The sequence below is a fragment of the Ranitomeya imitator genome, chromosome 5 (assembly GCF_032444005.1).
Source record: "Ranitomeya imitator isolate aRanImi1 chromosome 5, aRanImi1.pri, whole genome shotgun sequence".
Lineage (NCBI taxonomy): Eukaryota > Metazoa > Chordata > Amphibia > Anura > Dendrobatidae > Ranitomeya > Ranitomeya imitator.
In genome coordinates, this window is record NC_091286.1 from 203,846,008 (window position 1) to 203,870,657 (window position 24,650).

The window sequence follows — 24,650 nt, forward strand, 5'->3', positions numbered from 1 at the left end:
TTCTTCCATTTCTCCAATGCTGCTTGGCTGGCCCCCTGTTTCCAAGCCAAGAGATTCAGAGAACAGAAGTAGAGACGGCTCCTGTCCTGGGCTCTCTGACTGCCTGGCCAATTTGGCAGGTGGTGAAGAGACAGATGGCTGCTCTCCAGTGCTCTGTGCCTGAGAGGATGTGGCACTAACTGAAGTCGATGCCGAGGCGTTAGCTGCCATCCACCCGACAACGGCTTCAATTTGGTCTTCACGCAGCAGCGGTGCACGGCGCTCTCCGACAAAGCTGCGCATGAAGGACTGTTCCCTGCTGAAACTGAGTGACGACGAGTCACCGGCGCCCGCAGCAGGCACAGAATCACCACGTCCTCTCCCTGCTCCTCTCCCTGCTCCGCGCCCACGCCCACGTGCCTTACTCCCTGCCCTCTTCATCTTGGTTGACAGATAAAGATAAGCAGAAAAGTACTAAGGCCTTAGTGTGCTTATTCCTGTAATGCTCCTCCTAACAGGTGTAAGAAACACTAATGTTGTAAATTGTGGACTAAACTTTATTATTTTTCAAATGTGGCCTACACAAGTGTAAGTTGTGTTTGGTGAACTTAACCTTTTTTTTGGTGCAGATCGGGCTACAGAGCTAGTTTAAATCACACGGAGACCGTGCAGACAGCCGTAAACGGCGCTGCAAGGCCAAGAAACCCTCCTCTAGGTTATCCTATATAGTGTTTTTCCACTATTTAGCTGGATACAAGTGGAAAGACACTAATAGGAATTTTTTTTTTCAAATTTTAAACTGGCTGCACTATTTGAAAAAAAGGAAATTGTTTTTCAAGGTATGAGGCAGTAACGCACCCTGAGCTGAATCCAACCGGCTATGGCTGCACACAGACTACAGGGCGAGCTGGGCTCACACGGAGACCGTGCAGACAGCCGTAAACGGCGCTGCAAGGCCAAAAAACCCTCCTCTAGGTTATCCTATATAGTGTTTTTCCACTATTTAGCTGGATACGAGTGGAAAGACACTAATAGGAATTTTTTTTTTCAAATTTTAAACAGGCTGCACTATTTGAAAAAAAGGAAAATTTTTCTCAAGGTATGAGCCAGTAACGAACCCTGAGCTGAATCCAACCGGCTATGGCTGCACACAGACTACAGGGCGAGCTGGGCTCACACGGAGACCGTGCAGACAGCCGTAAACGGCGCTGCAAGGCCAAAAAACCCTCCTCTAGGTTATCCTATATAGTGTTTTTCCACTATTTAGCTGGATACGAGTGGAAAGACACTAATAGGAATTTTTTTTTTCAAATTTTAAACAGGCTGCACTATTTGAAAAAAAGGAAAATTTTTCTCAAGGTATGAGCCAGTAACGAACCCTGAGCTGAATCCAACCGGCTATGGCTGCACACAGACTACAGGGCGAGCTGGGCTCACACGGAGACCGTGCAGACAGCCGTAAACGGCGCTGCAAGGCCAAAAAACCCTCCTCTAGGTTATCCTATATAGTGTTTTTCCACTATTTAGCTGGATACGAGTGGAAAGACACTAATAGGAATTTTTTTTTTCAAATTTTAAACAGGCTGCACTATTTGAAAAAAAGGAAAATTTTTCTCAAGGTATGAGCCAGTAACGAACCCTGAGCTGAATCCAACCGGCTATGGCTGCACACAGACTACAGGGCGAGCTGGGCTCACACGGAGACCGTGCAGACAGCCGTAAACGGCGCTGCAAGGCCCAAAAACCCCCCTCTAGGTTATCCTATGTAGTGTTTTTCCACAATAGAGCTGGAGACTGGTGGAAAAACACTAATAGGAAATTTGAGAAAAAATGTGCAGCAGGCTGCACTAAGAGCAAAAAAGAACAACTGTGTGAGGCAGTGTGAACCCCCCCTGAGCTGAATACAACCGGGTATATGGCTGCACACAGACTACAGAGTGAGCTGCACACACACACACACAGAGACCTTGCAGAACGCTGTTAAAACAGCGCTGCAAGGCAAGAGCAAGGTGAACAGTGAAGAACACACAGCGTTTTGCTAAATTAGCCTTTGGAAAGGAAAATAAAGCAATTAGCTAGCTCAACTGGCCCTCAGTTAGAACACAGCGTCCTGTCCCTAACTGAAATCACAGCAGAGTGAGCGCAAAATGGCGGCAGCGCTTTTTTATAGTGCAGAGTGACATCATTTCAGCAGCCAATCCAAGCCTTGCCAGTACTTACATGCCCACCATGCTAAACAGGATGTGCCCACACTTTCATTCATTCCTCATTGGCTGCTGCGTTCAATTTGAATTCTGGGAACTTCCGATTCCGGTATCCGATACGCGGGAAGTATCGGAATTCAGTATCGGAATTCCGATACCGCAAATATCGGCCGATACCCGATACTTGCGGTATCGGAATGCTCAACACTAATAATTGGGATGCAAAATAAAAACTGCAAAATTGTTTTCCCACTCTGGAACATCTTCATTTATACAGCAGCACGGTCTACTCTGAAACGTTAATCTCTCTCTTTCTTTTTTTTTTTACTAATATGTATGTACCCTGTTGAATATCCTTATTTTGCACATTTATTTAATTACAACTCTTTACCAGATGCGATATTCTTAAAGAAAATGTCATGATTTTTTGATAAAAAATTTAGTGGTTTATTGAATTGCCCACAAAAAAACACATTGCAGAAAAACATAAAATAGGTGAAGTAGTTGCGAAGAGATTATCCATTTGAGATTCTGAATAGTAAATGGAGTCTGTCTTTGTCATGGAGTAGAAGTCATCATGGCTACCAGCTGTTCATTCCTTCTGTGAGTAGTCTGAAGTCCGTGGAGAATGAAAGAGAGAAGGTCCAAGGTGACAGCCCCCACGTGACCCCCACCTCCTAAGAGACGTGATTATATATATGTCCCATAGAACACATTGTGAGGATTCTATAGAAAAAACTAAAAGTGGACCCACTGGACCATGACGACGACCCACGCAAGGACGAGCTGACCATACAGGGAGAGTTAAGGGCAGGCCGGTGGGGGACTATCGCCTCAGCAGCTGGGAGACAAAGATGGACAGGAAAGTAATCCACAGAGACACCGGACTAGCTGGAGTGCCAGAGACACTGGACGGGCGGATAAGGCAGGAACACAGAACTAGCGAGAGCGGAGAGGAAACGGGACTGGCAGGTATGCAGAGACACAGGACTGGATCTAAAGAGAGCAAGGAAAACAACCAAGTCAGGAAGCAAGGTAACAACAAGGTAAGCGTGCAACCAAGAACACTTGGAATCACAAATGATCATCAGGCACAGGGGAGAGGAAGGAGCCGATTAATAAAGCAGCGCTGTGCAGTACCTCTGGGAGGGAGTCCTCCAAGGTGATAGAGAGGACAGGAAGAAGGTGCCAGAAGAGTTTAGAAATGCGCACGCGCAGTACTGAACCTGGCGTGCACGCGCACCCGACGAGCAGCAGAAGCCGGGAGCGAGCGCTGAGGAGAGGATGCTGCAGCTGAGGAGACGCGCCGGGACGCCGAGGACATGCGAATATGACAGGGTGCGGGGAACGGCAGTGGCATGACACACGTGTTCTCTCTATATGGTGTTAACTTACTCTATATACAGGAATAGCTTTTGTAATGTCAGCGAAAGGCAATGTGCTCAGTACAGAATTAAGAATAATTCAATTAATAATTAATATTTAATAATTCACCCTTTTGAGGGTGACAGACATTCATTGGAACCCTCAAAGTAAATATATTAATAATGTTAGGACTGGCGGAACGCACCAAGACAGATGATATAGATGCGTTCGCAGTCCGGGGTCCACCGTGCAGGTGAAAACCTGCTGCTAGCAATTTGCAGACTATATGGCGGTACACTAAAGTATACACGCGTGGGTTAACCTCACCCAGCGTGAAAGAAGCCATCCTGTTAAGTCACAGGACCGCGGTACCGCACCTAAAGCGCGAGCAGGTAGTCAGCGAACTCAACCCCAACTAGGATTGAAGTCCGATTAGACCCCTGCTGGCACAACACCGCAACTGGGTGTGTAAGGAAACGGAACAACAATATTAAGGCACAAGAGTGCATGCAGTGCCGCACTGACGCACGCCACTAACCACCCAGGCTTGGGTAAGGATAGCACAGAGGAAGTGCACGGCGCCGTACTGGCGGTCACAGCAACTGGATGCTGTAATGTGTGATTAGTGCTGTAGGATAAGTCGGGCGCTAGATAGCAGCCATACTCCTTCCGCGAACAGACATTCAATAGGGTAGGGGTATCCAAGGACGACTTGCACTCACAACATACACACATTAGCAATTGTAAGACAATACTAGCGCATGGCCGTGCGGTCATGCGCAGTTTATATAGCAGCAGCACAGGAAGTGGCCACAGTACCTTTGCCCTTCCAAGACCTGCCAAGAGGACCAATGGAATGTGCTGCAGAGCCTGAGCACATGACCCTCGATCTCCAACGGGAGATCTTACCCTGGGCATGCTCAGTACGTGCAGACAAGGACTTAGTCCCAGAGAAGTCCGCTCGCTGCTGACCAGCACTGACTTTAATGGCAGAGACTGGAGAAGCAGCAGTAACTCTCAGAACAGAGTGAGAATGAGCAAGACGCTGGGACCGACGTCTTTGCTGAGCAGACTCCACTGCGGCTGGACCAGAATGGGAGACCGCAGCGGAGGTGGCTCGAGATTCCCCCTGTGCAGAAGCGGGAACTTGACCCCTAACATTACCCCCCTCCTAGGGCCCCCCCCTCCTTGGGCCTCGCTACGTTCGAAGGCAGCAATGAGCTGCGGAGCCCGAATGTGCTCAGCAGGCTCCCAGGATCTATCCTCAGGGCCGTAACCCCTCCAGTCCACTAAATAAAATTTTTTGCCACGAACCACCTTGTACCCCAAGATAGCGTTCACCTCGTAATCGTCCGTAGACTAACCCGACGTCCCAGTAGATGACTCAGAAAACCGGGACATGTAGACGGGCTTAAGGAGGGACACATGAAAGGTGTCGGTGATACCTAGGCGTGGAGGAAGGGCCAGACGGTAAACCACAGGATTAACCTGTTCGAGGACCTTAAAAGGACCTAAGTAGCGAGGTGCAAACTTGGTAGACTCAACTCGCAGCCTGATGTTACGGGCGGAGAGCCACACCAAGTCGCCAGGAGCAAAGGTTGGAGCGGGGCGCCGATGTGCGTCGGCGGAGGACCTCATTCTCTCCTTGGAAGCCTGAATGGCATCCTGAGTGCGATCCCAAATTTCCCGTGCCTCCACAGCCCAGTCTGCCACCCTGGAATCGGCGGAAGACACGGGCATGGGCACAGGTACCCGCGGATGCTGACCATAGTTAAGGAGGAATGGAGTCTGTCCAGTGGAATCAGCGACGGCATTGTTAAGAGCAAACTCCGCCCACGGTAGCAAAGATGCCCAGTCATCCTGCTTAGCAGAAACAAAATGTCGCAGATATGTGACCAAGGTCTGGTTGGTTCTCTCTACCAACCCATTCGTCTCGGGATGATAAGCCGAAGAGAGATTCAACTCGATACTGAGAAGACGACAAAGCTCTCTCCAGAACCGAGACGCAAACTGGGGACCTCGGTCACTGACATTTTTGTCAGGCATACCGTGAAGACGAAAGATGTGTTTGACAAACAACGCTGCCAAGGCCCGTGCAGAAGGTAACCGGGGAAGCGGCACCAAATGCACCATTTTAGAAAAATGGTCGGTGATTACCCAAATAATGGTACAGCCACGAGACTTGGGCAGACCCACAACAAAATCCATCCCGACCATCTCCCAGGGCCTGTCTGCCACCGGCAGAGGGTATAACAAACCAGCTGGCCATTGTCGGGAAGACTTATTCTTGGCACAAGAGACACATGCCTGAACATAGTCTCCGACGTCACGGACCATATGTGGCCACCAGTACGTCCTCGTCAGTAGCTCAGATGTCCTTTTTGCCCCAAAGTGTCCACCCACTCTGGATGAATGAGCCCAAGAGAGAACCTCCGGACACAAATTGATGGGAACAAAAGTCTTGCCCGGGGGCACAGACTCCAGCGAAACCAGAGCCACAGTTCTCAGACTCTCCGAAGGGACAATGAGCCGAGGCTCGTCCTCCTCCTCCTCCTCAGCTGACACGAAGGAGTGAGAGAGAGCGTCAGCACGAATGTTCTTCTCTCCGGCGAGATAATGTAGGGTAAAGTGGAACCGGGAGAAAAACAAGGACCATCTGGCCTGACGAGAATTCAGCCGCTGGGCTGTTTGTAAATAGACCAAATTCTTGTGATCCGTGAAAACTTGGAATGGGAACCGAGCACCCTCCAAGAGATGTCTCCACTCTGAAAAGGCCAACTTCATTGCCAGCAACTCTCTATCCCCGATGGAGTAATTTCTCTCCGCTGGTGTGAAGGTCTTTGAGAAAAAGAAGCATGGGTGCTTCCGACCCTGAGCATCCTTTTGATAGAGGACTGCTCCAGCACCAACGGATGAGGCATCCACTTCCAAAAGGAATGGCTTACCCACATCGGGACGATGTAAGATAGGAGCGCTAGCAAAATGGGACTTTATAGAAGAGAAGGCCTTGGAGACCTCTTCGGACCATGATTTGGGATTCGCTCCCTTCTTGGTGAGGGATACCAAGGGAGCTACCAAAGTTGAGAAGTGGGGAATGAACTGGCGATAGTAATTTATGAACCCCATAAAGCGCTGCACCGCTTTAAGAGAATGGGGTTCCTGCCAGTCCATCACTGCTTGTAGTTTGGCAGGATCCATAGCCAATCCCTGGGCCGAGATGATATAGCCCAGGAAAGGCAAGGACTCCTGTTCAAACACACACTTCTCCAACTTTGCATATAGGGAATTCGCCCGTAAGAGTTCGAAGACTCTGGCAACATCTCTCCGGTGGGAGTCAATATCTGGGGAGAAGATGAGAATATCATCCAGATAGACTACGACCGAGGTAGAAAGCATATCCCGGAAGATATCGTTGACAAAGTCCTGAAAAACGGCTGGAGCATTACAGAGCCCGAAAGGCATCACCAGGTACTCATAGTGCCCATCCCTGGTATTGAAAGCCGTTTTCCACTCGTCCCCCTCACGGATGCGAATCAGATTGTAGGCACCCCGCAGATCTAACTTGGTGAATATTTTAGCTCCCCTTAATCTGTCAAAGAGCTCCGATATCAGAGGCAACGGGTATTTGTTCTTAATGGTGATAGCATTGAGACCCCTGTAATCGATGCAAGGACATAACTCCCCGTTCTTCTTTTGCACGAAGAAGAATCCCGCTCCTGCCGGAGACACTGACTTCCTTATAAACCCTCTTGCCAAATTCTCCTGAATGTATTGAGACATAGCCTCCGTCTCAGGGAGAGAGAGGGGATATACCCTTCCCCGAGGAGGTTCGGCTCCCGGCAAGAGGTCGATAGGACAGTCGTATGGGCGATGGGGCGGTAGAGTCTCAGCAGCATTTTTAGAGAACACGTCTGCATAACACCAATAATACCTGGGAAGTGATGAAAGATCTGCGGGTACCTCGGTAGTAGAGACCTGAACACACACACTCACACACCTGCCCAAACAGGACTTACTCCAACCCAATATTCTCCCTGAGGACCACTCAATATGTGGGGAGTGGAAACGGAGCCAGGGTATTCCCAGCAAAATCTCATCCATTCCCTCAAGAAGGACAAGAAGAGAAATAATCTCCTGGTGGGAAGGAGACATGGACAGCGATAACGGAACTGTCTGGTGTGTGATTTGTAGTGGGAGTGTCGCCCCATTCACAACTCTAACCGTTATTGGTTTGGCGAGCATGACTAGTGGTATAGCATGACGTGTAGCAAAAGCAGAGGACATGAAGTTTCCCTCTGCTCCTGAATCCACACACAGCTCGACTGTTAGAGTGGAGGAGCCTAACAGGATTGTCCCTTTAAAGGACAGTTTGGAGGAGAATGCTGCTGTGTCTAGTGAACCTCCCCCAATGGTTACTAGACGCGATCGTTTCCCGACCGCCGCGGACATTTATTGGCGTAATGTCCATGTTGTTGACAGTTATTACAAACCACGGGCACTCGAGCGGCTAGAGATTTAGGTCCCGCTCGAGAAACCTCCATGGCCTCATGGGAATCTGACGCCAAGACAGGAGATTCCAGAGGTCTGGCGAAAGTTGGAGCCAGCCGAAACTCTGCCTACACTGGGTCCGCTCCAACCTCCGCTCGTGAAAACGGAGGTCGATGCGGGTTGACACAGAAATAAGTTCCTCCAGTGTGGCCGGTATCTCCCTAGTGGCCAAGGCGTCCTTCACGTGGTCTGCCAGTCCCCTCCAGAACACCGGAATAAGAACTTTGTCTGGCCACTCTAACTCTGAAGCTAGAGTCCGGAACTGGATGGCAAACTGGCTGACCACAGACGTACCCTGTGTAATAGACAACAATTGGAGTGCGGTGTCGTGGGTAACCCGAGGCCCTAAAAAGACCTGCTTCAGAGTGTCCAAGAAGAGAGGAGCACTCTGTACCACACGATCATCTCGCTCCCAGAGTGGCGTTGCCCACTCCAACGCCCTGCCCGACATGAGAGATAGGATAAATCCCACTCTCGCCCGCTCCGTAGGAAAACGTGACGCCAGGAGCTCAAGATGTATAGAGCACTGGCTCAGGAATCCGCGACAATGTTTACTGTCGTCAGCAAACTTGTCAGGTAGTGGGAGATGGGATAAAGTCAGAGCAGGGGTGGCGGCGGACAAACTGGCTGCGGGTACACTTGCAGCCTGCACAGCTACAGCAGTGACATCCACAGCTGAGGTTGTACGCTCAAGAGCCGCCAACCTTCCCTCCAGCTGCTGGATGTACCGCTGTAAACGCTGGTCGTCCGCCATTTTACTAGCCAGACCCTGGCGCTAGTATTCTGTTAGGACTGGCGGAACGCACCAAGACAGATGATATAGATGCGTTCGCAGTCCGGGGTCCACCGTGCAGGTGAAAACCTGCTGCTAGCAATTTGCAGACTATATGGCGGTACACTAAAGTATACACGCGTGGGTTAACCTCACCCAGCGTGAAAGAAGCAATCCTGTTAAGTCACAGGACCGCGGTACCGCACCTAAAGCGCGAGCAGGTAGTCAGCGAACTCAACCCCAACTAGGATTGAAGTCCGATTAGACCCCTGCTGGCACAACACCGCAACTGGGTGTGTAAGGAAACGGAACAACAATATTAAGGCACAAGAGTGCATGCAGTGCCGCACTGACGCACGCCACTAACCACCCAGGCTTGGGTAAGGATAGTACAGAGGAAGTGCACGGCGCCGTACTGGCGGTCACAGCAACTGGACGCTGTAATGTGTGATTAGTGCTGTAGGATAAGTCGGGCGCTAGATAGCAGCCATACTCCTTCCGCGAACAGACATTCAATAGGGTAGGGGTATCCAAGGACGACTTGCACTCACAACATACACACATTAGCAATTGTAAGACAATACTAGCACATGGCCGTGCGGTCATGCGCAGTTTATATAGCAGCAGCACAGGAAGTGGCCACAGTACCTTTGCCCTTCCAAGACCTGCCAAGAGGACCAATGGAATGTGCTGCAGAGCCTGAGCACATGACCCTCGATCTCCAACGGGAGATCTTACCCTGGGCATGCTCAGTACGTGCAGACAAGGACTTGGTCCCAGAGAAGTCCGCTCGCTGCTGACCAGCACTGACTTTAATGGCAGAGACTGGAGAAGCAGCAGTAACTCTCAGAACAGAGTGAGAATGAGCAAGACGCTGGGACCGACGTCCTTGCTGAGCAGACTCCACTGCGGCTGGACAAGAATGGGAGACCGCAGCGGAGGTGGCTCGAGATTCCCCCCGTGCAGAAGCGGGAACTCGAGACCTAACAAATAATAAGATCTTCTTTCGCAAAATAATTTAATCCTTTCCCGTACTAGTATGGCGCATGTCGGGTCCCCTGCTTTGATGTGGGCTCCGGCGGTGAGTCCACATCAGAATTACGACATGCCACCTGCTTTGTACAGCTGACATGTGCGCGCAATAGCGGCGGGTGAAATCGCGATTCACCTGCCGCTATTAACCTGTTAAATGCCGCTGTCAAACGCTGACAGCAGCATTTAACCGGCGCTTCCAGCCTCGTTGCCGGAAATGAGCGCATCGCCGACCCCCGTCACATGATCGGGGGTCGGCGATGCATCAGGATGGTAACCATAGAGGTCCTTGAGACCTCTATGGTTACTGATGCCGGCCTGCTGGGAGCACCCCCCTGTGGTCGGCGCTCACAGCACACCTGCATTTCTGCTGCATAGCAGCGATCTGATGATCACTGCTATGTAGCAGAGGCGATCAAGTTGTGCCAGCTTCTAGCCTCCCATGGAGGCTATTGAAGCATGGCAAAAGTTAAAAACATGTTTTTAAAAATATGAAAAAAATAAAACATATATAAAAGTTTAAATCACCCCCCTTTCGCCCCATCCAAAATAAAACAATTAAAAAAATGAAACCTACACATATTTGGTATCGCCGCATTCAGAATTGCCCAATTTATCAATAAAAAAAGCATTAACCTGATCGCTAAACGCCATAGCGAGAAAAAAATTACAAATGTCAGAATTATGTTTTTTTTGGTCGCCACGACATTGCATTAAAATGCAATAACGGGCGATCAAAAGAACATATCTGCATAAACTTGGTATCATTAAAAAAAACAGCTCAGCACACAAAAAAATAAGCCCTCACCTGACACCAGATCACAAGAAATGGAGACGCTATGGGTATCAGAAAATAGCGCCTTTTTTTTTTCTTTTTTTTAGCAAAGTTTGGATTTTTTTTTCACCACTTAGATAAAAAATAACCTAGACATGTTATGTGTCTATGAACTCGCAATGACCTGGAGAATCATAGTGGCAGGTCAGTTTTAGCATTTAGTGAAGCTAGCAAAAAAGCCAATCAAAAAACCAGTGTGGGATTGCACTTTTTTTGCAATTTCAACGCACTTGGATTTTTTTCCCCGCTTTCTAGTACAAGAGATGGTAAAACCAATGGTGTCATTCAAAAGTAAAACTTGTCCCGCAAAAAAATAAGCCCTCACATGACCATATTGACGGAAAAATAAAAAGTTATGGCTCTGGGAAGGAGGGGAGCGAAAAACGAAAGCTCAAAAACGAAAAAGGGTCGCGGCGGGAAGGGGTTAATGTTAATAATAATATTGTAATACGTACTCAATAACATAATGATATGTAAATTCATGTTATGGTAAGCCGTGACTAATGTTCATATAAAATATAAAATTATACTTCCCTATATCTAATTGAAGCATCTCAGGTCCGATCATAATCATCTTGATGTCTTCTGCTTGGTTCTTTTTAAAACAATCTTTATTATAAATCTTTTGAAATAGATGATAGCATGTAGATATTGTTGAGACCGTGTGTCTTGTGTCAATCAAAGTCCATAAATTCAAATGTTGCTAAGAAAACAAAGTCCATAGATAAAATGTAGCTTTTATATCTGACCGCGACATCATCTCCAGTCCTTCGCGCAATGCATCCTTGGGAGCGGAGGCCGCCGCTTGCAGCACTGAGAGCCGGGGCAGTCGGAAGGTAAGGATATCCATATTTTTTATGTTTATTTGTTTTTTTACATGAATATGGATCCCAGGGCCTGAAGGAGAGTTTCCTCTCCTCCAGACCCTGGGAACCATCCAGGACCGCTCCCTGCACACGCCGGCGTATAAGATGACCCCCGACTTTTGAGAAGATTTTAAGGGGTTAAAAAGTCATCTTATACGCCGGAAAATACAGTATATGTTGAGTAGATAATATTTAAATATATCTTAATATTCTAGTAATTTAACTGAATCGCATTATTTCCCATAAACACACGTTTTTTTCTTTTTTTCAGCATACCATGAATCATGAGGCCTCTTTCATACATCAACGCTATATTCACTCTTAGCAGCTGCTCATACACGCATCTGTCATCTGTCACTCTGTGACACACATACAAGTACAGACCAAAAGTTTGGACACACCTTCTCATTTAAAGACTTTTCAGTACTTTCATGACTATGAAAATTGTACATTCACCCTGAAGGCGTCAAAACTATGAATTAACACATGTGGAATTATATACTTAACAAAAAAGTGTGAAACATCTGAAAATATGTCTTATATTCTAGGTTCTTCAAAGTAGCCACGTTTTGCTTTGATGGTTGCTTTGCACACTCTTGGTGAGCTTCAAGAGGTAGTCACCGGGAATGGTCTTCCAATAATCTTGAAGGAGTTCCCAGAGATGCTTAGCACTTGTTGGCCCTTTTACCTTCACTCTGTGGTCCAGCTGACCCCAAACCATCTCGATTGGGTTCAGGTCTGGTGACTCTGGAGGCCAGATCATCTGGCGTAGCAACCCATCACTCGCTTTCTTGGTAAAATAGCTGTTACACAGCCTGGAGGTGTGTTTGGGGTCATTGTCCTGTTGAAAAATAAATGGTCCAACTAAACGCAAACCGGATGGAATTGCATGCTGCTGCAAGATGCTGTGGTAGCCATGCTGGTCCAGTATGCCTTCAATTTTGAATATATTCCCAACAGTGTCACCACCAAAGCACCCCCACACCATCACACCTCCTCCTCCATGCTTCACGGTGGGAACCAGGTATGTAGAGTCCATCCGTTCACCTTTTCTGCGTCACACAAAGACACGGTGGTTGGAACCAAAGATCTCAAATTTGGACTCATCAGACCAAAGGACAGATTTCCACTGGTCTAATGTCCATTCCTTGTGTTCTTTAGCCCAAACAAGTCTCTTCTGCTTGTTGTCTGTCCTTAGCAGTGGTTTCCTAGCATCTATTTTACCATGAAGGCCTGCTGCACAAAGTCTCCTCTTAACAGTTGTTGTAGAGATGTGTCTGCTGCTAGAACTCTGTGTGGCATTGACCTGGTCTCTAATCTGAGCTGCTGTTAACCTGCAATTTCTGAGGCTGGTGACTCGGATAAACTTATCCTCAGAAGCAGAGGTGACTCTTGGTCTTCCTTTCCTGGGGTGGTCCTCATGTGAGCCAGTTTCTTTGTAGAGCTTGATGGTTTTTGCCACTGCACTTGGGAAACTTTCAAAGTTTTCCCAATATTACGGACTGACTGACCTTCATTTTGTAAAGTAATGATGACCATTCGTTTTTCTTAGCTGCATTTTTCTTGCCATAATACAAATTCTAACAGTCTATTCAGTAGGACTATCAGCTGTGTATCCACCAGACTTCTGCACAATACAACTGATGGTCCCAGTCCCATTTATAAGGCAAGAAATCCCACTTATTAAACCTGACAGGGCAGACCTGTGAAGTGAAAACTATTCCTGGTGACTACCGCTTGAAGCTCATCAAGAGAATGCCAAGAGTGTGCAAAGCAGTCATCAAAGCAAAAGGTGGCTCCATTGAAGAACCTAGAATATAAGACATATTTTAAGTTTCACACTTTTTTGTTAAGTATATAATTCCACATGTGTTAATTCATAGTTTTGATGCCTTCATTGTGAATTTACAATTTTCATAGTCATGAAAATACAGAAAAACCTTTAAATGAGAAGGTGTGTCCAAACTTTTGGTCTGTGCTGTATATATATATATATATATATATATGTTTTCGCGAATATTTGAGCCCATAAATCCATTATATGTCCATTTTGCAAGCCGGCGACAAAATGTCGCCATAATGGTGTTATACGAATATCACACGGATGTCACACGGATGCTTGCATATGAGAAATCGCATCCTTGTACTGCACACAGATGATGTATACGGATTGCTGTTCAGGGAACATTTCTGTGATTCCCATCCGTGTAAAACGGACCAATTGTTTATACGTTGTGTGTGACTCCAGCCTAAATGTGATCCCCCAACATTAGACATAACAGTATTTTACTTACTGATCAGAAGGGGTCTGATTGTCAGGACCTTGCAAAAGAACAGTGGCAGGAGCATTTTTTTTCCCATCCACAGCAGCACTGCCATCTATCTGCAGTGAAGGGAAGTGCAACACAGCCCTATGTATGTGAGCAGAGCAGCTCCCTGTACAGCAGTGCCACTTTGACAGTAATAATGATGAAGGAGAATTTACTCCACAACTGAGCATATTTACACCATTGTATAATAATTGGGAATATCCGTTTTAAAAAAAAGTAATATCTGCAGATTATTTTACCTTTGTTTTTCCCTATGGTTGGATTATTTTTCAATGTTTGCAAGGTTTTTCCACCAATCTCTCCCATCGGAAACAATGTACAGTCTGAGCTATGTCAACGCTGCAGTTTTTTACTTGGGACCAGAGGTGACTCCAGGTCACCAATAAGCTGCAACCTTAGAAGGAAGATAGACTTTTCAATGACTGTCCAATCTGATGGTTCAGAACCTATCCGGTCCCTTTTGGCTGCATTCATTTATATTTTCAGTTTTAAAGCTGAAGTCTTAAGCTGGTAAAGTTTTATTTTTATTCTACTTCCACATATATAGCAAATATTTTATATGCACCTGCCTGAAATCAAGCTGGAAAGCCCCCAAGGCAAATGTTAGGATTTGTTTCAGCTTTGTACTAGTATGCTTTGGGGTAGTGTGGTGCCACCTGCAGGTCATTTTTCCTTACTGCAGGTTTATGAAAATTAATATTTAAAGTGTATTTTGTGATCACATCGTGGATGTGTGGTTTGTTTGGCTATTTTCTTGCTGAAGGGGGCGAGTTACCTTTTAAATGGTGTATCATTTGTGTGCGTGGGTGCAGTATGAACGGAGATACAAAGTAATCACCGAAAAAATGTTTTTTGAAATAATATAGAAGGATTAGTGTTAAAGATAGTTATATTTGGCAGTACAAGAATTAGAAAACAAGTACAGCACAACCAACTTCCTAGGAGCCTGATGAAGATATGACCCTTTTGTCCTAACCCTACCCTTGTTTCTTACAATTTATCTTGTATTAGCCTTCATTTTGTATTTCAGCTTGTATTATTTGTGTAAAATGTCAATAAACCTGACAGTAATAATAGAAGGGAAGTAGTGGACCCAGAATCTGCAGAGATAAAAGAGAGATGAGGGGGAAGACTACAAGCTTTGTGGAGAGAGAGGAGAGCTTACAACAAAATCTGCATGCTGAGGAGGAACATATCAATCAGGTGGCACTAGAGACAGGAGAGATGACACACACCCATCTCATGATATGAGTCTGTACAAGGAAAGGTAAAATCATTAAGGGCTATAAAAAGAGAAATCAGCACAAGAATGAAGTTGTGTGTCTTTGTGTACATCAGCATAGTAAAACATTTAAAAAAGTGGATTCCTTTGTCAAAAGCATATATTTGTAAAAAGCATATATATATAAAAGCAGTAGATACAAAGTTGTTTTTTATTCATTAAAATGTAACTTGTCAGTTCCCTCCATAAGAGAAGCACAAACATAATATTAATTGATTAATTTTCCTTTATGGTTGTTTCAATCCATGGTATAAACATGGAGACACGTACATATACACCTGGCTTCATTGCGACTGCGCAACCAAGACCCCAGGAAGTAACACCTTGCACAATATACTTTTCTCCATCAAAACAGGATAGTGGCCCACCACTGTCACCCTGGAAGAAAAAAATTAACCAGTATTAACAAAAAACATTCAGCCTACTGCTCAGTTCATTTCGTGTTTATAGCCTCCATTTCACATATGCCAATTAAAGCTTCTGAGTTATGACATATATAAGAAATAGTAAATAGTTTATTTAATTATTGATCTGTCTTTGTAAATTTATGAATCTTTGTTATATACTCCATTATTTTGTCTTGAGTCCTGTTCTCTCAAATTCCATGATGAAAGGACTGTTTCAGCTGCTTTGCTCATGTACTTGTAGCAGCTGTTTTGAACTGAAGTTCTATCAACTATCCATACCCCGGTGTGAGCTTTTCTGTTCCCCTCCCTTATGCTCAGACAGAGTGACTGTTTGTAAGTAGAGTATGAGCTTGGTAGAGGGGAGGAGAGAAGCTTACACAGGAATACAGATGGCTGATAAGCTGCAGTTCAAAACAGCTGCAACCAATACATGAACAAGGCAGTTCAAACAGCCCTTTTATCAAAGAGTTTGAGAGAAAAGAAAGCAAGATAAGAAAATGAAGTACAGTACAAAATATCATTACTTTGCTGATAAAGACTGATCAATATTTACATTTTAAAGAATTTTACTCAGAGGCCTTAAACCATGACATATGGAGAAAAAAAATACAATACCGTAAGTTTTTACAGGACGCCACTATATGGAACAGCACAGTCTATTACTCCATTCCATATCAGGACCAAAAGGACATTCGTTGGGTTAAAGTAGCCCTGTAGATATACTTGTACATATGGAGCATTTACTGGCATACAAACTAAGCTGAGAGAAAAATTGTAATGTGATTCATGCCTGTAAGGCTCGCTTGACATGAGCATATTGGTAAAGATCTGTAATATGGATCCACAAACCACAGTGAAATGGCATCAGTGTGTTATGTGTAAGTATGTAATCAGTATTACACATAAATGATACTAATATAAGCTAATATGATACGAAAGAATACAGCAGCACTCTGTCAGTGCTAACGTCTATGAAAACATTGAATATATGAACTTTTAATGCATTACTGCTATATAGAATATGCCTATAAAAATTAAGGTGTTTAGCTTATAAATTGGCCAATGCATGAGAGCCCACCAGCCATGACAAGGTGACTTTTCATTGACTGTAAATAAAATCTGCAATAAAATAGAACCCAAGGTGGATTTTTAACTGCTGAACATTTACAGCCTCTCTTGAACTCTACAGTTTTCTAATTCTCATACCTGACAGCTGTCCACTCCTCCCTGGATATTCCCAGCACACAGCTCCCGGCTTGTAACTCTACCATTGAGGTATTCAGGACTGTTACATACTTTGTTTTCAATCACAGGGAAACCAGCTTCTTTAAGGACTCCTTCTTTACCACTGCCTGATAGTATCACACATATTGTTAGTACTTATACTTAGCGTATATAATTTTTCTATCAGGTACAGGATATTAGAATTTTTCACGTATTTCTTAGGAAATTTGATACACAAAAGGTTCAAAGTGCTAAAATATATTAATATTGCGGAAAGTGCAATACATGTATTCACAAAGTAAGCCAAAGTTATTCCACCGAACTGAAGGATAGAAGAATAATATTCAACTAGGCATTCTGCATCAAGATACAAGCATTGTTTTTCACATTTCACTGCCGCCTGTGTCCTCGTGATGAAATCGCAGGCGGCGGTGAAACATGCGTCAAGGGGTGTAGCAGTGGGTCCCTTCTCCTCCACAATGGCCACAGGTAATTACCTGGTATAGGAAAAATCCTGGGAAGTATTGTGCAGATATTTTTCCATTATGATATAATCCATGTGGTCCCATTGTACTACAAGATATATGGATATCTTTTATACATATGAGTCCGTTAACACATTCGAAGTTAATGATTCTCAAAAAGGGCCCCCCAAGATATTACACAGGCCACGGAATGTTTAGTTCAAAACATATACATTTATTTATAACAAATGAATAAAAAATCATATTTAACATCCATAATCTCATAAATATGCAAGTACCTCCAATCCAAGAAAATAGTCACATGTGACCTATGCAAGAGCCTAAATGCTGACACACAGATAATAAATATTAAAGTGAGCCACATATAGCTTGTTCCATAACTGTTGTCATGCCAATTTATAGGCGGTATGTCAGATGAATTGTCCAAGGAAAACACAACCCTGTACTAAAGTGCCAATGTGCATAAAATTATGACTAGCTGCAGTGGTACATATGTAACTTTAACAATCAATATTACAAATGCATAGATAATTCATTTTGTAGTTCTCAGACCTGAATAAAAAGCTCCCAAACAACTGCCTTAGCACATGCAATATTAGCGGATTCAAGCTGAGCTAGAGCACAATCATCCGATCATATTTACCTCTGCAAGCACATGTAAGACCAATGGAAACCCCTACGCGCGTTTCGATAGGTTCTTCTTCCGGGGCGTGTGTCAGCATTTAGGCTCTTGCATAGGTCACATGTGACCATTTTCTTGGATTGGAGGTACTTGCATATTTATGAGATTATGGATATTAAATATTAATTTTTATTATTTTGTTATAAATAAATTTATATGTTTTGAACTAAACATTCCGTGGCCTGTGTAATATCTTGGGGGGGGGGGGGGCCCTTTTGAGAATCATATGGATATGTTTGTAGCAATTATAGCGATTATTGTAAATTCCCCCTGGTTGCTGGTTCATATAATTGGGAATGTGCTATAAACTCTTGATAAACTTTATAAAACCCTGTACGCACAATCTACCTCAAGATATGGATTTGTAGAAGTCTCTGGTGCGTTTTTTGTTTTTTTTATTGCTGTCAATGTTATGCATTGATTTTACGATAAACAGGTGCTACCTGTCAATGTTATCCTGCCTTTGATAATAAGGAGCCTTACTTAAACCTCTTCCTGAAAGAGCAGGAAGTATAACAAAGGCCCAGTGGCGAGTGTGAAAATTGCAAGTTTACTATGTTTGTATGTATGTTTTTTAATAAAGATCTTGATATGTAAAAAAAAAATGTTTTTAACATGCAGCAGAACATTTTTGTTCGGGCCTACATCCTCCCACTTCACCTCTCCATAGAACTTTATGAGAACCAACTATCATTTATCTCAGGAATTGGAAAATCTGAATTCACCGAAGGCAAAGAAGGTTGGAGATAGATGGGAAACAAGTACCATAACTGAATTGTTCGGCTACACCACGGGTGCGCCTGTACTTGATTTGAACAGTCATTTTGTGCTGACATATTTATTTTATTAGTGATGATAATTATATAGTGATATTATCTATGTCAAGTCCAAAATTTATAAAAAATTTACAATCGCAACGACATAAATGACAAAAGCAGCAAATTACTGAACAACAATGGTCTACAACACGATTAGCCTAAAAAATTGCAGCATATTTACCTTGAGTTTCCCCCCATCCTGTAACATAACATTCTGATTTATCTGGTACCACATAATTATGAGGGGGTAGACAAGCTGGGAGAACTTCATCTGTTATTACAGCTGGGCTGTAGAACAAAATGACAGATAGATGTATGCTTGCGATCCGAACATTTGGGTTATACTGTATGATTTGCTTTTTAAAACTTCAAAATAAACTCCTATAACTGAGATTGCCTGGCCTGCAACACTGATCTTAGAGAATACCATACATGCGGGGTACAATTCTTTACTATTTCAAGGAGTATTCCCAGAATCAAAAGCTGACCCCTGTACATAACGGTCAGACTCCTGGCAACCAGCAGAACAGGGCCGTAGATCCTGAGAAATAAGCTCTGCAGAGCTCCTTCTTGAATTGATCAGAGGTATGTAGGCTCAAACTCATTCCCATTCATTGCTGAAGAAAGCCAAGTCCTTGGATATATCTGGCTGTGCCACAAAATGAATATAAAGAAGGTCAAGCATTTGCTCATCTACTTCATTTAATATGGGGTTCTGCAAAGCCCAGTTTTTGGGATCCAGTGGATCGGTAATAACTTTTGATTATGGCAATCAACTAAATATGCTGCCAATGTAAATGCATCACATTGCAGCTCCAGACCTGTACCGGTAGATCAGTTCTGTAAAGGGGCATGAGTCTGCCTCCCTTTATTTTGTCATCTGTATAGCTTGGTACACATTTATTCAATTTAACGGAGTATAAAACTACCAAAATGTTAGTAAAAGCTAATCGTGCTCACTTACTAATAGTACCCTATTATAGAGTGATCGCAGGTTGTATGTACCGTACTTTGCGGATTATAAGACGCACCACAAATTTTGTGGAGAAAAATAGGAAAAAATACTTTTTTTGATAAAATGGTGGTACTTCTTATAATCCATGCATCTTATTGCTTCCTGGAGGTGATGGCTGCAGTGAAGCGGGGTCCCAGGGTCGCTGCTGGAGGAGGCAAGAGTGGGATGATGCTGCTGGCCGCAGGCTGGGATGAGGGAGTGTTCGGATGTGCGCTGCTGTGGGTGTTCGGTGGTGCGGGGGCTCTGCCGACATTTTGTGAAAGCCCACAGCCCCCACACTTACGGTACATGGTTTATTGTGCAGTGGACTCTGGGAAAATGGCTGCCAGGGGCGGCACATGTGCAGATGGAGATCTCGACACCAAGATCTCAGGAGATGAGATCTCAGCGCTGAAATCTCATCTCCTGAGATCTGGTGCCGAGATCTCCATCTCCACATGCGCTGCCCCCAGCAGCCATTTTCCCGGAGTCCACAACCACAGAGTAAACCATGTGAGTGCGAGGGCTCTGGGCTTTCACATAATGTCGTCAGAGCCCCCCGCAGCACTGGACACCCACAGCAGCGCACATCTGAACACTTTCTCATCTCAGCCTGCAGCAACGCTCCACTCTTGCCTCCTCCAGCAGCGACCCTGGGACCCTGCTCCACTGCGGTCGGTAAGGTACATCCGCATTATAAGATGCACCCCCATTTTCCCCAAAGAAATTTTCGGGAAAAAGTGCGTCTTATAATCCGAAAAATACGGTAGTTCTTTTTGCCTCCTTGCCTTTAAATATATATTAACTAATGGCATGTGATGCATTTATTGTATGTTTGGTGACAATTTAAATCCACTAACTGAAAGAATAAATATATTTTGTTCTTAAATAGGTTTGTCATTTAGTACTTATAACGTCTCTTTCTATGAGCTCAGTTGCACATTACAAAAAGTCATAGCATAGGCCTAAAAACTGAATAAAATGTCATGAAATGAATCCGCACAGCATCAAACACAGTAAAAACTGGACTTTGTATTGAGAATTACCATGTACAAAGCTGCATTAATGTCAGTTACCTTTTCAGCTTTAGTAAAGCAATATCTGCTTTTGAAGGTCCCAAAAATAACTTCTCAACATCTAGAACCTGTTTTGAAGGCTCATAGCTTTTTTCCTTGTGAATTCCAAGTTGCACTTTATAGGATGATGGTCGATTTGATCTGTACACCAAATTATGAGAGGCACAATTGTAAACAGACAATACTGCAGATAATCCAGAATATTCTAGAAAATTGGGCTTCTGTAAAATGCCATTGTTATTATATTGAGGAGAATGATAGCCTTATAGTATTATTCTAGTTATTAAAAGAGCAAGCATCCTAGTGTAAAACAAAGCAAATCTCGTCCCGCTGGGTATCTACAATAACTAAAATATGTCCGGTGTCTGCTGCATAGAACTGGAATAACAGAATCATGCAGTAGATACCCATATAAGAGTAGCTTTGGGCTTCATTCAGATGTCCATGTTTGGTCACTTAGGCAAAAATGGTCCTAATGTCATCATAGTTTGGTCCATGTGTCAGTTTTTACCATCAGTGTTTCTAACATGTGAATTAATAAATAAATGATGAGGCTCCTCCTATACACTGCAATGTTAATTGTGGACAGCACATGGATTTTCACAGACCCATATACTTGTAGGAGTGACTTTCATCCCTAATGCTGATAAAAAATGGACATGTCGCCATGATTTTCATGAGGACATAATGCCTTTAAAAAATCTACGGACAAATGCTCCAAAGAGTAAAATAGGTATATATTCTATCCATTAAAATCACGGCTAGAACATGTGCATGAAAAAGAACATCGGAATGAGGTTTAAAGTGGTTTTCTCACCATCCTAAAAACAAAATCCCCCCTGCTCTCAAAAACAAAGGGATTTTTAATTCCATAGTTTACTGCTTGTTGCGGTGGCCAGTTTCCTGGGCAGAGAATGGGTCTTGCCAGCTCTTTGCTTTAGCGCTTGTAAGCGCTACTCTGAAGCTGACAAGATTGATTTATTGTTCCTTCTTCGCTCCAATGCTGCAGAAGTAATGCTGCCTCATTTATTAGCAAGGGAGAATGCATAGTTCAGGCCAGCACTTCAGCCGTGCTGCCAACCCAAACTGTCAATTTTCATGAGTGCATCAAATCCTAGGCAAAAAAGGAAGCTGGGAGGCAGAGGAGAAGTGCCCTCCTGAAGATGGAAGATGAGTATAATCCTTTAAAAAAGAAAGACCTATGACAGCGGAATAGAAAAAGCAACTGCTAATATGTAACAGAATGTGGACTTTAGGCTCCGACTCTTTAAGACTGGAGTTGTTCCCATAGTGAACAGGGCTGATGGAGTAGATGGGACTAAGGCCGGGATCACACTTGCGAGTGCAATGCAAGAAACTCGAGCGAGTCTCTCACACCAATACCCAACACTCGGGACAGGAGTGCGCGGCTGCATGTGTTGTGAATTCTGTTGTCGAACTCCCTCCTGTGGTCGTGAATGGTACTTCGGCGAGTTCTGTCCATGGACTCCCTCTGGAGGCTGTGAGTGAAGCTGCTGCTTCTGAGGTTCCTTACACAGGTGACGTGGTTTATCCTTTGGTTGGCTGCTCTATTTAACTCCACTCAGATCGTTATTCCATGCCAGCTGTCAATGTTCCTGCATTAGTTCAGTTCGCTCTTGGATCTTTCTGGTGACCTGTCTTCTCCAGCAGAAGCTAAGTTCCTGATAGTTATTATTTGTTCATTGTTTCCTTGTCCAGCTGGTTATCATGATTTTGTCTTGCTAGCTGGAAGCTCTGGGATGCAGAGTGGCATCTCCGCACCGTTAGTCGGTGCGGAGGTCTTTTTGCACACTCTGCGTGGTCTTTTGTAGTTTTTTGTGCTGACCGCAAAGATACCTTTCCTATCCTCTGTCTGTTTAGTAAGTCTGACCTCCCTTTGCTGAAACCTGTTTCATTTCTGCGTTTGTGACTTTCATCTTTACTCACAGTTAATATATGTGGGGGGCTGCCTTTTCCTTTGGGGAATTTCTCTGAGGCAAGGTAGGCTTTATTTTCTATCTCTAGGGCTAGCTAGCTCTTAGGCTGTGAAGAGGCGTCTAGGGAGAGTCAGGAACGCTCCACGGCTATTTCTAGTGTGTGTGATAGGATTAGGGCCTGTGGTCAGCAGAGCTCCCACATCCCAGAGCTTGTCCTGTGTGAGTTTAACTATCAGGTCGTGCCGGGTGCTCCTAACCACCAGGTCCATAACATGCATGTATTTCTATGCAGCTGAACGCTCCAGTCCAGACCGCCGGTGGCAGTGCCGGGTATTGGGTATCGCTCGAGTTTCTTGCATTGCAAGACCCCGGCCCAATTCATTGAGAGGTCGTATGCTATTTAATGAATTAGGAGCACCATACAAGTGATGTGCACCTCCGGCAAAAATGTACTCCACTCAGAACCTGGAGTAAGTCGCACCACTAAAGTAGCCAACATTTTCAGGAATTTGATGGGCGCCTGTAGTCACACCACATTCCGTCTATAGACACCCATATCGGCATAGCTTGTTTTAATTGATGTGAATATGGCAAAAGCCGCAATATTTTTGTGCAACTTCTAAATTACGCAAAATATGGTGACTTATTAAGATGTTCTATCCTAAAATTCTGACATAAATACCTTACTGAATCAAGCCTTAAATGTGTTGATTTGTGGCACCTCCGTGCTGTAGAATAATCTTGCCCTGAAGCAATGCTTTAGAATCAGATGCATAAACACCGATACTGTATACAGCAAGAAGCACATAGGCGATACAGACATAAAACACAAGTATTTCTAAACAGGTGTGCTAAGTCTGCTATGTTATTTTGTATGCAGTGAAGCAATAAAAAAAAATCAATTTATTCACGATTCCAACTTTGAGCTTATTTTTTTGCTATTTTATCTTAACATTTCTGATACAGAGTTCCAGTTACAAAAAATTCTGGCATGTGTAATATGTATGCTTGTATTTTTGTTTGTGTATTATGTAAGTTAGCATTTGAATACCTATACTGTATGATATAACTCAATATTTTCTGTAATTTGCTGCTATTCAGTGTATTATTGTATGTTAAAAAGGTGTGATGAGTATCACAATTACATTTGACTATATATATAGGAATATACGTTGATTTCTGGATTTTATCTAAACTGCGTGATTGGCACAAGTTTTTGTAAGGAAAGTACCGTTCCAGGCAATGTGCAGCAGTAAGAACCCACTGGCGATCGATCAATGTTCCACCACAGAAGTGCAAATTATAGCTGGAAAATAACAACCATAGGTTAGGAAGTAAAAACAATATCTGAACTCATATTTGTACCACAACATTATTAATAACACGTTAAGGAGGTTGGCCACTGCTTTTTTTTAATGATAGGATAGGCTAGCTATCTAGCAGCTCCATCAAAACTATAGTGACTGTGGCCGGCTACTGCAGATCCACCCTCTATTCATTTAGGGGGTGGATCTGTAGTACCTAGGCACGGCCATTGCAGAAATAATGGCCGATGCTGGTAACAGCTGATTGGTAGAGCACTGCGCATTTCACCCCCACCGACCAGATATTGGTCGCCTAACCTGAGGATAGGCCATTAATAAAAAAGTAGTGAACAACCCCATTAAAATCTGATGCAAATAAGTTATGAAAAGTAATGTAACATTCTAATATACTTTGTATTTCTATTCATAAGATCTCCACTGTCAAATATACATAGTAATTACAAGAAAGTGAGCATAAACTGCAATTTTCCAGTCATTTTTTTTTTATTT

General features: G+C 44.0%; 1 protein-coding gene across 2 annotated transcripts in view; it reads right to left on the minus strand.

The window, feature by feature from the left end:
* Positions 1–14,804: 14,804 nt before the first annotated feature.
* PLG (plasminogen) overlaps positions 14,805–24,650 on the minus strand; it is a 218,913-nt gene continuing 209,067 nt past the window's right edge. The window contains exons 15-19 of one of the 2 annotated variants that reach the window (XM_069769519.1): positions 24,068–24,142; positions 20,900–21,040; positions 19,011–19,117; positions 16,827–16,972; positions 14,805–15,591 (exon numbers count right to left, since the gene is read on the minus strand). In XM_069769519.1, the coding sequence (XP_069625620.1) occupies positions 15,430–15,591; positions 16,827–16,972; positions 19,011–19,117; positions 20,900–21,040; positions 24,068–24,142 (631 nt within the window). In that variant the 3' untranslated portion in view covers positions 14,805–15,429. The remainder of the gene's footprint in view (positions 15,592–16,826; positions 16,973–19,010; positions 19,118–20,899; positions 21,041–24,067; positions 24,143–24,650) is intronic. The other variant, XM_069769520.1, reaches the window with a different exon arrangement.